This window comes from Passer domesticus, chromosome 3 (genome assembly GCF_036417665.1).
Source record: "Passer domesticus isolate bPasDom1 chromosome 3, bPasDom1.hap1, whole genome shotgun sequence".
NCBI classification, from domain to species: domain Eukaryota; kingdom Metazoa; phylum Chordata; class Aves; order Passeriformes; family Passeridae; genus Passer; species Passer domesticus.
The window spans coordinates 30,817,254-30,834,997 of record NC_087476.1 but is presented as its reverse complement, the minus strand read 5'-3'; the positions used below and the strand labels follow the sequence as shown (position 1 = coordinate 30,834,997).

Here is a 17,744-nt window from a genome sequence, read left to right as displayed (position 1 = left end):
ACCCTCTGGGTGAAGAAACTTTTTCTAATATCCAACCTAAACCTCCCCTGACACAGCTTCAGGCCATTCCCTCAGGTCCTGTCTCTGGTCACCACAGAGCAGAGATCAGTGCCTGCCCCTCCTCTTCCCCTCACGAGGAAGCTGTAACTGCAGTGAGGCCTCCCCTCAGTCTCCTCCAGGCTGAACAGACCCAGTGCCCTCAGCCTCTCCTCACAGCTTCCCCTCAAGGCCCTTCACCATCCTCATCACCTTCCTTTGGACACTACCTAACAGGTTTATATCTTTTTTATATTACACTGCCCAAAACTGCCCCCAGCACTCGAGGTGTGGCTGCTCCCGTGCAGAGCAGTGATGCCTAAAGTTTTAGCTTCCATGTTTTTCAGATTCTGTATTGCCTTAGTGTGTGAGTCTGAACTTCATGCAAAGTGTTAGCAAGTTCTTTTCACAGTTTAGGTACACAAAATAATCCTTTTCCAGCCTGACAACCAAGGACACCGTTGCAGCTTCGGGCCCAAAAAGTGTAAACAACGGTGAATTGAAGAAAGCAAACCAGGAAGATGGGACTTCACAACCTGAAGCTGTAATTGGACAATTGACCCAAATATGTAAATGGACCAAAACTTATAAAAGTGTGAAAACTCGTGACCAAGTGTCCACCTTGCATCCATCTTGGGTCCATTCTGGGCAGAGCCCTGGCTGGGCTCTTGTGCTGCCCAAGGTGTATCTTTTGAAGGCCTTTCAATAAATACCTACTTTATTCCTTTAACTCTGTCTAGCCTCTGTTCCAGGTAGCCTCTCTAGGCATCAGCAGAGCGGGACAAATCCCTCCCTTGCCCAGCTGGAGATGCTGTGCCTGCCCCCAGGACATGGTTGGCCCTCCTGGCTCCAGGGCACTGCTGACTCATGTTCAACTTTCTGTCAAGCAGGACTCCCACGTCCCTTTCCCTGGCACTGCTTTCCAGTATCCCATTCCCCAGTCTGTCTGTACATCCATGGTTGCCCATCCCAGGTGCAGAATCCAGCACTTTCCCTTACTGAACTTCTTGTGATTGGTATTGCCCAGCCCTCTGATTTTTCAGGGTCTCTCTGCAGGTTCTCCCTGCCTTTAAGGGACTCAAAACTCTTCCCTGTTTTACATAATCTGCAAACTTGCTCAGTATCCCTTTCCTGCCTCCAAGTAATTTATGAAGATGTTGAAGAGCACAGGGCTGGTGATGGAGCCCTGTGAGACTCCACTAGTGGCAGGTCACCACTCTGATGTCACCCCATTTACTACAACTCTTAGTGCCCAGCCCATGAGCCAGTTGCCCACTCATTGCATGGTGTGTTTATCCAGCTGTGTGCTGGACGTTTGCTCGAATTCACAGTTTTTAAACTGAATCTTGTGAACAGATTTCTCCTGTCACTTGAGGAAAGTTCACATTTCGACTGCAGTGAGCTGCGTCTTCATGTGCTTTGTCACGTCTCTGCAAAGAGATGCAGTGGTTTGCAGCTTTTTTGTGTTACTCAGATGCTGGATTTTCCCTAGATTTCCAAACAGCTTTCATATCACTGATGTGCTGTCTTCTTCAGCACTGTTTTCCTTTTGACATTTAATGGTTTGTAGAATTTTTTCCTTACATGTTATTTTTAACCATGTACTTTAGCTTTCCTCTGGGGACATATTCTGCATTTCCATTTGGCAAATCAATATTTCCCTGATAAAGGTCAGGTCTGAATTTCTGATAGAGAGTTTGATATCTATCCATTTTTACTGTTGCAATCAAAACTGTTTCTTGCCTGTTTTAAGGAGGTAGCTCTTGATTTCCATAGCATGAAGCCAGTAAAATTCAATATTGCAGGATGTAGCCTAAACTATTACAAATCTACATCTGCAGAAAATATTACACTTATTCCTTGGAGGTGATTTCCCATGCTACCCTGTTATCACTTAGAGTGATAAAACAAGAAGGACACGTAATGGAAAGAGCACTTGTGCGAGGAATATTGCTTACTTGTCCTTAAAGGAAGTCCAGGACAGCTGGTTTGGTTTTTCAGCACCATATGTTGATCAACCTAAAAGCAGATATGCTTTCCCCTCCTCAAAGAATTATATCCTTATTAATCTGAAGCCTGCCACCCCATCACTGACATCTAGTCCTCCCCATTTTCCCCATTAGTGCAGGAACTGATAACAATAACATAAATTAGTGTAGTGTAATTTAGAAATTCAACACTGGCTTTCCTACTGCAGGTTAACCATTCTAATATTAAAATTGTACTAGTTTATGAACTTGTTACATATATCACTACTTGTGGTTTTGCTATTTCCATTCATGTTTCTTCACTGCACATTACCACCAATTTCTCTCTATATGCCCTGTTCATTCAGAGGAATGGAAAATAATTTTGTGGATGGCATTTCATCCACCAGCCACTGACTCGTGACAACTCCAGTGATCCTAACATTGCACATCAAATGCAGATTTCTTGTTAAACACAACTGATTGGTAGCTCTGCTCTGACAGTGACAAAATCTCTCTTGCCTCCTACTGCATTTGCTGCTGAATGCTGTAGCACTTGAGGTAACTATTCATAGTTATCCTATCTTCTTCAAGTGATTCAGTAATACGATTATTTTTTCTGTGATTGTAGATCACATATCATCTTTAATCATCAAACCCATTTAAGCTTTCCCAGTAGCACCTAATATATTGCAGTTTTAATTACAATGGAAAAATTATTCTGTTCAATGTGTGATTTTCAATCTTTTCTTTACAAAGGTAATTTCTGCTTAATACAGAAGAATAAAAGAAAATAATGGATAAAACATTGCTAACAATAGAATAAATCCCAGAACCATATCAATAAAAGGCTTATGCCAGGATTGAGACAGCTTTATTCTCTGACCTGTTGAAGTGTACTTATCATCCTGAGCATTGTTGACAATATACAGATATCATAGATATGACAATATATACCTTCTGCTGACAATATATAGATATCTCGAGAGTTTTATGTGCAGTGCTGTATTCTGTTGTTAGGATATAATTTTTCTGGTTACTTTCATCTCTCTCTCCATAGCTACAGTGTGTCCTTGTTTGTTAGAGAGCTTTGCTGGTTGGTTGGAAGTGCCAACACTGCCCTCTGAGAGAAGAATTAAGCTTTGAGGACAGCCACTGTTTATAATAACTCCATCTTCTAATTTAAATTTTTGCTTTCTGTCAGGCTTCCTCATTATAACTTTTAATTTCAGCAAAGTGGGTCCAGCATTTAAATTTCCTGTGGAAAGTCTGTTCTGTTTCTACACAAAGATTCACAAGCAGTTGTGATGAACTCTTGTCCAAATTTTTGTAACAACAGTCAGCCTTGACTTGGTCAAATCTGTATACATAATAGGAGAGCATCAATTTAAACAGCAAAGATGTGAAAATATTAATTTTTTTATGGTAACAGCATTTTCAAAGCTAAGAGGTAGTTTCTTATGACATGGTTGAATTGTTTTTTGCTCACGTTATTATAATATTGGTGTACATTAATCCAAACAGGACTGAAAACATGAAGGTTTTGACCTTATCAACATTATATTTTCCTCTCTTATTCTGTCTTTGATAACTTCAGTGTTGTATGTCTAATGTAATTTTTCAGATATTTCTATGAGGAATTTGGAAATTTCAAAGCTAAGATTTGATTTGGAAAATAAAACACTAGAAATCAGCATTTCTTGAGAAATAGTGATTTTGAGTTTTGACAAACTCACTGATTTTTAAATTCAGGGATAAATTAATCTGTTTTTCTCAGAAGAAGACTCAACAAAATTCCAGTGATAGGGTCTATATCTTATTATTGATAGAAATGTATCTATAATTGAAATCTTTCAAGATAATTTTTTCCTTTTATGCCTTGATAGCTGGTCCTATAGCGCCATCACTTTTCAGGTCTGGTGGTTTTTTAACCAAGCATGGCAAGAGGATTCAAGTGCTGGTACAATCTAAAGTGAAAAATGCTATGTTTTTTTTTTTTTCTTTAATTGAGCACAATCCATCCCCCTTTTTAAAATCAGCTCTGGCCAGCTTTACAATGCAGTAGCAGATTTTATGATTACATTCCCATGGATGGACTTACTTCCTAGAGCAGAGACAAACTGAATACATGCTTACCTGCTATGGGGCACTATACACTATGTTTTTAAATCAGTGTGCATCCTCTTTCTTTTGTGCAAAAATATTAGGAGGAAAATATCCTGGGGAGATATTAATTGCTAGATGCACTTGGAAGACTCTCCTTTTGGGTTCATGTGTGTGTCCATAGTACACGGAGAAACCAGCTTCATCCTGTGCACACTGTCTGCTTTTATATCTTTGGGAGCTAGTTCTGCCTGAAAAATGTGTTCCTAGAGTACATTTTCAGAGGCCTTTATTCTACAAATCTGGGTAGAGCTTTCTGCACCAGCCATTTACAGAGAAAACCACAAAACAGATTTGAAAAAAAACAGTCCTGCAGAAATTCACTTGCATTTTTTGATCTACCCATCTTGATTAAAAATTAAAATTACAAAAAAAAAAAAAAGGATGTTTTCTCACTTCAAATAAAAATTATTTTTTCCCCTATAACCTCAATCTGAGTTTTAAGCCAAAAGTACTAAGATAATCAAATCCACAAATAATATTTTATGCCAGGTCAAATGAAGCATCAAACGGATCCAAGACCCTTTCTTTTACTTCTTAAATAGTCAAATCTTCCTGGGTCAACTCAAATTATTTTATTTGTTTTCTTGCATTGACAGCAAACAAACAAAAGTGAATCAGAAATTCACATAACTTTCAGCTTCAGTTGAAAATGAACTTAAAATATAGGGAGTTTGGTCAAGAGAGTGAATGACCTCCAGTTCCAGATAATATTCCTGCTTGGCTATCTTCCCCAAAAGATTTGATTTTGCCTTCACAGCCTCAGTTTTACTCCCCTCGTGTTTATTATTTGATAAACTGCTAGTAAATGTAGATCAGCAATACACCAAAGATTATTTTCTTGCTGTGTTAGTTGGATTCTTAAGCTGCTTGTGGTTTATTTTGATGCTGAAGTAGATTTTTATCCTACTGCCTGTCTGGGATATATCACTGCTACAACTCAAGTGCCAGAAGTTGTGTGCACAGATGAGGCTAAAGCATGATTTTCATTGTGGAGTTTTATCTGATGATCTCCTCCCGGTTACTGTTATTATTTCTGGACACAAATCTAACCAAATTAATTACTGATTCAACAAGCCAACATTTACCTAAAGTACGTAACATGCACTTAACTTATCTGCATGGCTTTCATGTTAAACATAAAATTCAAGTATTAAAGGCGTTTCCCTTGACAGGTTTCCTGATAAGGAGAAGAAGCCTTGGCACACAGTAGTGCTTGTGTGGATGCCAGAATTGAGGCTGGGTCCAACACAACACAGCAGGGCAGGTTTGCCTCAGCTCTGGTAGCAAGGCTCAGGCATTTCTGCAGCCCAGATGAGTCCATTAACCTCTGCTGAAGCTCAGAAGCCCTCAGCTATTATTGCTTTCCTAAACAATGATTTGCTTTGAGCTATCACAAATTGCATGTTTCTGAGAGAGTATTTGGGATGCAGTGATTAGGAGATATGTTCTCTGCTCCCTTGTAGGGCACGGCTCGGGTAGATAAATGGAATTGACTGATTGGAGAAGAATAATCTTCTCAGCTCCTCTAGCCTTTGTGAGAAGGAGGAAAAGGTTTGCTCAGCTCATCTACACTTCCCTCTTTAATCTCCCTGTGTAATTGTGAATAGCTGCAATATGTCAAAAGCCACAGGTGCCAGTGCACGCAGCAGCTCAGGTATTAAGTTGGAGGAACATTACATTAGCTTTTTAGCCAATTAACATGGCTGTGGGGGAGACCATCTGGAATAAATCTGCAGAACAAACAGTTCACAGAAACCCAGCAGGCAGCTCTATGGATTGTTATATTTGTATGGTACTTCATTAGAAAATAAACACATATATTCTATTTCAAGAACAATGCACAAACAGTATTAAACCAGATCTGATAGGTGACACAGCTGTCTTACTAAATGACACATTTGGAAGAGCTGTGTGAATCACTGCAAGGAAAAGGTTGTGAAAACTCTAGTGACTGCATTTAGGTGTTGGCATAGCCAAAACAACTGCTCCTGAGTTAATGTAGAAATGTGCTTTCCTTTTGGTTTGCGGTTGCAAAAGTTTGTTTTGATAACATTGTTAATATCAGCTACTGATTGAGTATGTAGAGAAGGAACAAACCATGCATCAGCAAACTGCAGTAAAGCAGTCAGCTTTAGCCTGCTTCTGGAACTTCATTCTTTGCTGTGTTTATATTTTTTTCTATTAGTGACCCACAGCAGGAGATGCAAAATTTGTTGTCACTAGGTTTGTTCCTCTCAAAGGTTTGTTGAACACAGTAGGCTCAATTATAGAAATGCTAGATTACGCTAGTATTGATGCTTCAAGGATCAGCCATCCACCCTTTTCCTGCTTAAAGCCTATTCTGTATTCAGAAGATGCCATGGGATGTACAGCCAGAACAGTTAGGGTGGACAAAGCTCATCTTTGAAGCCACAGCAGCAAAAAGCACCGAAGTTTCCCCCATCAGACACTGAGCAGCTCTGCTCAGCTGATGGACACCTCTGCAAGGACTGGTGTACCAGCAATCAGAGCTCACCACGCCTCTGCCCAGCACTGGGAGCAAGGCCAGGCATTCACAGGGCTCCTGCACGTTGTGGCTCCTGTGAGACCCATGGCACAGCACAGGGAACCAGCCAGCTTAGGAATCAGCAGTGCTAAGTGTACCAACACAATCAACAAATATGTGGCTCACGGGAAATGCATATTTTATGTCAGAACAAATGGTATTACTGTGACCAATTTGCATAAGTATACAGGAAAACGGATTACTTGTCACAAAAGCCTCTTCTATTATAAATAGGGTATTTCCAGACTAATCAGATTTTCCTGTTTTCTATACCAAAAAATCTTAGCAATTAGTGTACCAGCTACTATAATATAACTGGCTACAGAACATTCAAACAGACTTCCATTTAGCAAGTATTGCTCAGATTTGTAAATAATGGGTTTAGGTATGAGTGTAGGTTTAAATCTGACCATTTTTAGCTGGATTAATGCCACCTGTTTTTTTCTCCAGAGAAAGAAAAAGCACTAATATGGCTAGGAATAAAAATGCAACATTTAGCATGGCTCTCCCTAATTAGCCCTGCTAAGAAATCATCCAATGGAGCAAAACACCACATACCTGCACCTAGCCTGCTCTGGACATTTAGTTCAGGTATTTTGATGCAGTGGCCCATTGTGCTGTAAAGACATTGCACACAACACAATTATGGCCTGCTCATGCCATAATTAGTTAGGGAGCTGCTCTGAAGACCAGACCTTTTGGACATACACAGTGATGACAATTAAAATGTTGGCATTTGTCAACAGTTACTTCACCTCAGGCGCTACCTAACAAGCCACAGCCTGCTGAATGCATGGAACTGAAATAACCATGGTAACTCTGGGTACATGGTGACGTTTTAATATCCACTACTGCCTATCCTCAGGCCATCACTTGCAGAACTAAATGGCCCATCAAGAAGCAGATGAATAAAGTGTCATACAATGCAAGGAAAATGTTAAGCACTTTTAGGGATTAAAACCCTTTTCATTTACCTCAGAAGGGAAAAAAGAGAGATAAACATAATACAAAAGCATGTATTATGAAGAAATAATGAAACTACCACATTCTACTGCAGCAACTGGTACTAAAATGTCAGTATCTACCAATAGTTAGCCCAAATCCGTATCTAAGATACCAAAATTAATTCCTATTTTAAGTGCCTCTTACTACATACTGACTTTATAAATGACAGCAGCAATATCAAAGGTCTTTCATGCTCAGTCACTGCCAAACTGCGGTAGAAAATCTATCTGTTATAAACCACAGCAGTTCTCAAGCAAAGAAGGGGATGCACTACCATACTTTATTAACACTCTCTTACCATCTGACCTGTTTTAAATAAAAAGATGGTGGAAAATCCTCTATTTTATAATTTTTCATCATTCTGAGGAAAAGTCTGATTTTTTTTTCTAAATGCTCAGTTATTGTATTGTATTACATCCTCCATAGTGAGGGAGAGGATTTGAATGTATACTATAGTATCTGTAAAACTGTCTTGTATTTAGAATTTTCACTTACCAAAATGAAGAGACAACCAGAGGCAAGTTTTGTGTGTTCAGGAATAGTAGAAAACACGGACAAAATCAAGCAACCAAACACAAGGAGAAAACTGAAAAAGAAAGAATATTAATAATTGTTAATATTTTACAGTACCCTGACCCAGTATCTATATTGATTGTACTTCACCAACATTAACAGAAGACTGACTCTCTGTACAGTCTTCATTAGTAGAGGGGAATACAGCTAGCACTTAATTTAGTTCATTAAACACATTAGAATAATAACCTGTTATTAAATCTATATGTTTAAGCAGCACTGCTAGAATTCAGTAGTAGAATCTTCTTGGGAAAATGACCCAATATCCACAGATGTTACTTTATGTATCAAAATCCTGTACCTTTATGCAATCCAGATAATATAAGTGTCTTTAAAGAGAGATCTCCAGTGGGAGGGTTGCTTCCCAGGTCTGAAAAATCATTTCTCCCTCAACTGACCACAAACCCCTGCTGCATAAGCTTACCAAAGAGCTAAGTTACATATTGCACCTCTCTGTCCACCCGAAACAACCTCTTTCTGAACAACAGACTTAGAGTTCAAACTGCCTGAAGTGAGAGGCAGAGCTATGGCATCACTGTCCTCAATGAACAGGCTCCATTCTGGGAACAAACTTACTATCATACAATCCAGTGAATAACTTAAAACAATTACACAAGCCAAGGAAACATTCAGGAAAACATGAGCACAATTCTGAGTTTGCATGAGCCTGTATATTTCATGGTACTGATGAAACACACAGGCAAAGAAAGCTAAATCTTTTTGTGAGGAAGATCCAAACAAATGGTATCACTCCAGAAATTCTTGCATATCCCACGTCCAACCCTTAGCTGTCACAGCACATGTTTGCAGATCCGAGCCAGCAGAACTGGTATTGCTCTGACACATATACTGTTGGTGGTAAGGATTATCCTTTCCCCTTGTACTGCTTCACCAACAATACCACTGTGCTAGGGAAACCATCTGTGAACTGGATCAGAAATGAGGTTCACTTTTACCCACAGTATTATGAACTGACTAATCAGCACCCAGTAATAATTGATTCTACCAATTCTTTGCTAAATTCCTTCTTAAAACACTTATCAGTCATGCTGCACATTGAGACAACCAACAAAGAGCAGGCCTTTGACTTTTGTCTGAATTGCTGGGACTCATTAACTGATGTTCTAACCCACATGGATAGATATTGTAACTAATTCAGATACATATCCCTCCCTGCCCTTATCTTGACCCATGAGCCTTTCCTTACACTTTCTCTCCTCCATCCAGCTAAGGAAGGGGAATGATAGGGAGGCTTTGGTGAGCACCCAGTGTCCTGCCAGGGTTAATGCACCACACTGTGAAACCTCTGCCCCCAAAGATTGCAGAACTTGGCTGGAAAAGGCCATGGTCTGACTTTGAAGTGAGCTCTGCTTTGAGCAGGAGGTTGGACTGGAAGACTCAGAGAAGCTTTTTTCAACCTACATACTTCTGTGTTTCTAACTACTGGATATAACATTAATATATTATTGCATCTGCATACACTTGAGCTTCAGGAGCTACGATTACTTTTTCCCATACAGACTTTCCATAGTGAGGTAATACAGGAGTGATATAAAATATCCAATATATTACCTAAAAATATAATTCTAGTCTTCAGAATTTCTAGTAGAAAAAATCTCTATCTGCAATGCAATAAGACTTTGGAGGCATATTTTGCAGCATATCTCTTAACTGCTGGGCAGAAGTTCTACTCTGAAAATCAAATACGATAGGAGCTTGCATATAAATTCTCTTAAGGACTGTAAATAAAATAGTATCCAGGAGGGTAAAGTGCACATTTGGCATACACCATTGGCAAGTCTTATCTTCTAGACTAGAGAAAGGTGAAGATCAACATATACTTCATTTAATAAAAAACTCAATCAAGACTTGTGGCATTCATATTCTCTGAACAGAGAGATATAACTCTCTCTCAGTGTTTTGCCTGGAGAAGCACAGAGAGAAGAGAAAAACAATTCTTATCTCTACTTGCTGCTCCTGTTGTTTTTGCACATGTGGAACATGTTAGGAAGATTGTTTACCTGGAGGGAGTTCCTAATTAGATTCTAGCGATGTTTTTTTTTATATTAATTAACCAATCACTCAAAGCTGTGCTTGACTGTCAGGAGACAGTCAAGCGTTTTCTTTATTATTCTTTAGTATTCTTTGTAGTATAGTACTCTTTAATATAGTATAGTGTAATGTAATATAATATAGTTTAATAAAGCAATTGTTCAGCATTCTGAATCAATGGAGTCAGATGCCAATGATTCCCTGTCTCAGGGGTGCCCTGCAATTTGATAAAGACTCATGCAATCCCAGGCACAAGTACAGGCTGGGCAGACAGTGGATCAAAAGCAGCCCCGGGGAGAAAGACTTGGGGATATTTCTGGACAAAAAGTTCAGCATGACTTGGCAATGCATGCCCACAGCCCAGAAAGTAAACCACATCCTGGGCTGCATCCAAAGAAGAGTGGTCAGAAGGTGAGGAAGGTGATTCTCTCTCTCTGCTCCTGTGAGACTGCACCTGGAGTGCTGCATCCCACCCTGGGGCCCTCAGCACAAGAAAGACATTGACCTGTTGGGACATCTGCCAGAGGAGAGCCACCAAACTGATCACAGTGCTGGACCAGTCCACCCGTGAAGACATGCTGAGAGAATCAATGTTCCCTTGCTCCAGTCCCCTCAGAAGTGAAGGCTCCAGGAAACCTACCTTAGATCAGCCTTCCATTACCTTAATGGGGCCTGCAGGAAAGCTGGAGAGGGGCTTCTCACAAGGGCATGTAGTGATAGGACAAGGGGCAAGTCCTCAAGCTGAAGGATGTAAGATATAGGTTACATACTAGGAGGAAATTCTTTACTGAGAGGGTGCACTGGAACAGGTTTCTCAGAGAACTTGTGGATGCCCCATTCCTGGATGTGTTCAAGGTCAGGTTGGATGGTGCTCTGAGCAACCTGTGAAAGATTCTCTGCCCATGGCAGGGGGGTTGGAACTGGATGATCTTAACATCCCTTCCAACTCCAAACCATTCTGTGTTTCTCTTTTTCTATGATTCTGTAATTCTATGATAAGTGACAAAAAACCACCTTGTGAGCAATTTTTCTCCCCATCACTTCACTTTATAAAAATGGAAAAATCTCATAGAACATTACTGGTAGTTTCAGCTGCTACAGCCTTCAGATGCAATCCCCCTATAATTACATCCTACTGACATAGGCATAAATGCGGTTTCTTCTCATTAAGGCTTGCATGGAGGGCAAAATAAAATTAAGTGACTAAGAATTTACAGTAAAAGAATGTAATTTCCTTTTGCTGAATTTCTTTAGATCTGAATCAATTAAAATGACATTTGCTTACTTCCTTTGTGTTTAGGTATTAAAAATTTCTTGTTTGATTTTATTCCTGTAATACCAACTAAATTGGAGGCCCAGTTGTACTGGGTCTTATCCAAACACACAATACCAGGGTTTTTTTGGAAGAGATTTCTTATAGCACAATTATGGAAAACAGACACAGCAGGAAAAAATAAAGTTTCTTGTTCCCATATCACAGTTGGAGACCATGGCACAGTAAAGGTAAGGGACTTGCCTAAGGCTACCCAGAAAGTCTTTACATGTGGAATAAACCTGATCCTTTTAAGTAACAGCCCAATCTTACACAAAACCATCGTCCATTTACCCACCACTTGCTTTCCATAGTCTGTCAGGACTATGATTTAGAATATCACTGTGAGCAAGGTGTTTATTCACAATAGATGGGAAAAATGAGTCAGGAGAGGGAATGAGTACAGTTAAGCAGTGTATTAATCAAAATAAAAGCAAATATTCAGGAAAGCCAGGTGCAGTGTGGATTAGCACCTGGTTGACATAGTTCTGCAGTTTATCCATGAAAAGCAGAAACAATCCTCACAGCAATACACAAAAATAGCCTTGGAAAGAAATTTTTCCAAAATTCTGTAGATTTTGCTCAGTTTTTCCAGAAACTCACAACTTTTCCAGAAAAGGCATAGAGCATCATCATTACTACTACTATTTTTATTATTGTTAAAGAACAAAAGAAAAATGTTTGTATTTATCCACCCACATATTCAAATATTGCCCCCAGTCCCTTATTCCTCCCTTCAGCACTGAATACTTCTTCAGTACATTATGTCTAAAATTAAACTGTAAGCACTTTTATGGAGGGGAGAAACCCAGTCCTACTATTCTGGCAAAATGAAAAGCATACATTTAGGTGCTGTAAAACACAACACTAGAAACAAAAGTGGAATCTTTTCCATAGTTTATATATCACTGAAGTGCTTTTCCCCCGAAGTAAACTAATAGTAAGGATTCACTTGCTATGATTTTAGTGCAATCTGTTTACTCAGGCCATGCAAAGAAAAGCACCTCTCCTTTTTCCCAGCTGGAGCTGAAGGCATGAAGGCTGCAGCAACAACTTTCACCTGGCTGAATGTTAAATGAGGATCTGCCCAGCAAAAAGAAATCCCTAAAGTCAAACATCACAGTGGTCAAAGTTTATCAGAAATTGTTCTTTCCCATTGTGAATTATTTCTCCAGTGACTGGTGAAGTGTAGATGATTGCATTAAACCCTGGATAGTAATTTGATAACTCTCAATAGAAGAAAAAGTATTTTCCCATGCCATCATTTGAACTGTGTGCTATGATACATGTTGTACAAGACCATGCTGCTGTAGGTAGAGAGTAGTAAAAAGCAAAACACAGAGCAATTATATTTGGCCTCTAGTGATTCAATCTGGATCATATAATTGTTCAGGCTGAAAAAAACAGATGGTTTTTCTTCATGCATTCAGTATCAGTCAGTAAAACATATGCCTTAGGCAGCAACTTCCCATAAAATTATTCAAGTACTGCCATAGCCTTGTATTTTATGAAAAGCAGCAACTTCCATTTTGTTTCAGCAGTAATCAGTTTTGTTGCAGATCCTTTCATCTTATTCCCCTGCTCCTGAAAGCATATACTAATTGGAGAAAAGCCAGTTTATGAAAGATAATATAAGTCAGAAGCTTTGATATTTAATCAATCTGCCTCTCATAAACTTTTCTAATTGGTTAATTAGGACCTACCAATTCTCCATTTATATAATTTTCAGCAGAATTTTACTACTGTTTGATTTAAGATCTGTTCATAAGGAAGAGGATGTTCAGCTTAAAGCGGTTGTTAAAACATTACTCAAAGAGTATCATGAGAAGAAAAAATGCACCCTGGGAAGATCTTTAAAAGCAATTTTGCTGCGTAACTTACTGCTAGAATTAAAATAATCAAAAGTTAAACATCTGCAAACTTTTGTGGCCACTCCTGTAAATAATAAAAAAATATCACTGTTAAAGTGGCATAATTAAGCGATTAGACCACCAGAGTTATTTTCTAGTATTATTTGAGGTCTGATTTAATCCCCATACAGGTAAGGGCACTCAGGATTATGACCAAAACTGTTTGCAAACTGTTGGCAGTGCCATTATCCTGGATTTTGTATGGAAGGTAGAAAATGTTTGAAAGCTTTTGCTACCTCTAACTACAACCAAAAAGTAGTTGTTACTTTTCTCCCTGGCATACTTATGCAGTTACTTGCAAATTTAAAGGAAGTTCTGTGCATTCATGAGGTCTGAGTCTTCAAAGAAGTTATTTGACCCCCTCCATAAGTAATTCTTTCCACAGCCGGGGCAGTGACCATGCTTTCTTGACAGTGATCAGGATCTTGCTGAGTTGAGTACCCAAGTGCTGCCTTTACATTATTTTTAATCCTGGAATGCATAAAAATCTGTGTGAGGCTTCAGATAAATACATGTGCTGAAGATTATACTGGATGGATATCACCAATAGATACATTACAGTTTTAGATAAATGCATAAAATACCCAGAGAAAACCCTAATAAAAAAGGAAGGAGAGACAGTCTTCCATAGCACTTTTACACTTTCACGGGGACTATTAATTTTGGTGAACAATTCTCACAAAAAGCAAAAAGACAGATGTGCCTTGGCTAGATGTTATCAGCACTCTCAAGCGTCTTGATGTGTGAAAGGGAGAATTTACAGACTCAGTATCTCATGCAGCTGCTGGGGAAGACAGAAGAAAAAACATCATCTCCTGGGCCAGGAGTTACTTTTATACATAAACACAATTTTCAAGGCACCAAGTTCCCACAGAGGAGGAATTACGCATGTTGTTCAGCTGAGAGCTGGTGCACCAGCTTCCATCCCAGAGCAGACGTGACTGCTCAAGGCAGGAAGGCAGCACAAACCTGTGAGCACCCTCAGCCTCTGGGCCCTTCCTGGTGCCTCTGAACAGTTATCAGAGCTGGGTGGGAATGCCCTCTCTGAAAGCTTATGGAAAAAGAAACACTGAAATATTTCCCTAGCTTCAGGAAGAACTGAAAATGAAAACGTCATCTAATGCAGGCATGAGATGGACATTTACACAGGTCCTGCAGTATCTCCCTTAAAAAGTAATCTTTTCAACATTCCTATAAAACAGATAATGCACTGCTGACATGGTGGAAAAGAATACAGTTTAACAGTTTTGATAGTGCAAGCCATGTGGATTAAATTTTCCATCATTTATAGTTTCAGTGTGACTTGTTTATGCAGGAAAATGAGATATGACAAAGGTTATTACAATTTGTTAAGAATGTTTGACAAAAGCTGCATGGAGAATAAGCGTTCTTCCATAGAAAAAGCTCATAAATTTCTTCTGTAGACTTCCTTTAAAATTACTTGCACTTCAACCTTTTCTTCAAGTGGAAGAGTGTAGCATGTTGAGGGCTTGTTACTGCACTGCCTTCTACCCAGAAATAGTATAACCTTGGTCAGGGAGAGGTAGAGTATAAAGACCTCATAGTCTTAGAAAGGGAAAATAAACTAGATAGGAAACTTAACAAATAATTTTTGAGATGATAAAAAAAAGTATTGCCGCAAACCTGTCCTTTTATATATTCATTATTTGGGTTAACTGCTACTTTTTTTTCAGAAATACAGAAATTTGAACAGAATTTAATGTCTGACTTTTTAAAGAACTGATCATACTGCTGAAGCAACTGTTTTAGAAAGGTGATTTTTGTCAGGATGCGATGGATAATTTTGCTTTAAAAATATTTTTCATTCCAATATGGGATATTTACATTCTCTAAAATTTAGAACAGTTTATAAAGAATGAAACAGTTTACATTTCCAGTGTGAAAAAAAGTGTTGTCAACCTAAATTGTTCTTTTCTGGCATATTTTTAAGGAATCATTTTTTTAGCAGTCTGTTAAGTGATTGTATTTGGCTTCTATTGACAAAGCAATGAAGAGGCTATAACAGGAGATGATATCAAAACAAAGCAAATTAAATAGCTCAGGTACTTATGGGGCACAAATAAAAATGAACATTTAATAATCCATTCCATCATAGACAAAAAATAAAACATCAAGGCAAGTTTCTCCAGGGTTTTAAAAAAGGAGGCATCATACTTCCTTGAGCAAGCACATTCACTCAAAAGAAAAGAAAAGAAAACAAGAAATGCATTTTCTTAATGTTCAGAGATACTTTTGACCTAGATATTTTCTATTTTCATTTGCTTGAACAGGAGATAAAAGAAAATGAAGAATAAAGCATGTGCTCCTCCGGATTTTAACTACTTTAATGACTGGGAAGCATTATACTGATTTGCCTCAAATCTGTAGAAAACAACAAAATGCTCCTGTTATCACTCTCAAAGCATAGGTCTTTTTGTAGACCAACATTTTCAGATATGAATGCTTATTTAGTAAATCAAATCTGTATTTAGACAACTCTGTAGGTTTTTTCTTTTGCATCACATAGCTCCAACACCCAGTGACAAGTCTGGTAGCTTACACAGCGACCTTTGCTTGACTACAGATACTTCACAAGAAAATTAATTTACAATAGGAATAGAAACTGTGTTGTCTTTAACACTGAGCACAGGTTTCAGAATTTATATAATTTTTAAAAAAATATACAGAATTAAGAGAAAAACTTTATTATAATGAAATAGAGAAAATTTAAAGAATTACAATATGAAGCTGCGGAAATGAAGACCATTATATAACCTTTTCTTTAAAGTAATTTTTCTATTTTAGTTTATTTTTTTCTAACCTTTTTCACAGCCTAGTGCAAAGGGAAGTACTCAAATAACCTTTTTCTGTAAAAGTGCTTGCTAGCATACAGTACTTAGATGTCTTGCTAATGAGAAAAATAATTCTTAATATAAGAAATGTATAGATGTGCAAGAAAGAAATGTGTTCTGTAATCACCAGCATAATCCACTAAAAAAATCAGGTTTTTGGGTCTTCAGGATTTAAGATAAAAATATTGCCACTACCTTTGGTTGGGGTTTTTTTTAAGTAACAGAGCAAACTTAAAAGAACAGAAAGATTGTAGTACTGCTGGGTATTTTTTATGCCACAAGGGCTGCCTGTTTGCTTGGTGCTCAGAGTGCAAAGGCAAGGTGTGATTTACTGCAGCAGGGCCAGACATGGGTTACCTTCATTGTGTAATCAATCGACCATCGGTGGCCAACAGTGCCAACACTGGCTCTGGCAGATAAAACTAAGAAGGAAATACACTGTGCTGGGAGAAAAATAGCCTGCTTACCCTATCCTCTGGAGTTAATCCCGTTCACTGTGATTCAGCTGGATCCCTGAGTAATGTGAAAAGGAATGACCCTCCCAATGGCTGCTGGTGGTCCACACCATTAAATGCTGAGGGCTGCCACTGGAATGATTTTGGCCTGGGTAAATCTTTCCTAGACAGTTCCTGGGTCTGGCCTGGGAGTTACCATGTATCTGGATGGAATTTTTCTCTGCACTTGCCTGTACATATTTTACTACAGATAGGTCTGGATGTCAAGTCATTGTGTTGACAAAACAGTATCAAACAAGCCTATTTAGCAAATCCGCTGTAATTTGTGGTGAGGATATTTCACATCCTGAGGATATATCACAGCACCAGCCTGCCAGAGTTCTAGAAGCATTTGAACAATGCTCTCAGGCACATGGTGTGATTCTTGGGGCTGTCCTGTGCAGGGCCAGAAGCTGGACTTTAATGATCCCTGTGGGTACCACCCAACTCAGAATATTCTTTGATTCTGTGATGTCAATACTGTTTTACATCTTAAGCAAAGGTAAAGACAAAATCTATTGAAAATTTAATCATTCAAATACAGGTACCTGATTGTCATATTTTAATAAAAACTTGGGATTAAGACAATTAGCCCAACTTGATTATAAGAGGTTGATACTGTGGGAATCACTCAAGTCAGCTGTAGCTTTTCACCTAAAGTATTTCATCCTATTGAAGAGCTCTGGAACAAAAATCAATTTCCTAATTTCTCTTATTTTTCTCCTGTACTATATTATATACTGGATTTTGCTTTGGCTTTACATTTGCTTTTCACTGAGATATAGTCAACAACATTGACAATTAGGGAGTTTTTCAGGGGAAAGGACACTCA

General features: G+C 38.6%; 1 protein-coding gene across 3 annotated transcripts in view; it reads right to left on the bottom strand.

Moving 5' to 3' along the window:
• Positions 1–17,744, bottom strand: part of KCNQ5 (potassium voltage-gated channel subfamily Q member 5) — a 282,208-nt gene that overhangs the window by 78,329 nt on the left and 186,135 nt on the right. For 2 of the 3 annotated variants that reach the window (XM_064412417.1, XM_064412415.1), the window contains exon 2: positions 8,215–8,305. The exons of the other annotated variant lie outside the window; for it this stretch is intronic. In XM_064412417.1, the coding sequence (XP_064268487.1) occupies positions 8,215–8,305 (91 nt within the window). The remainder of the gene's footprint in view (positions 1–8,214; positions 8,306–17,744) is intronic. 3 annotated transcript variants of the gene reach the window in all.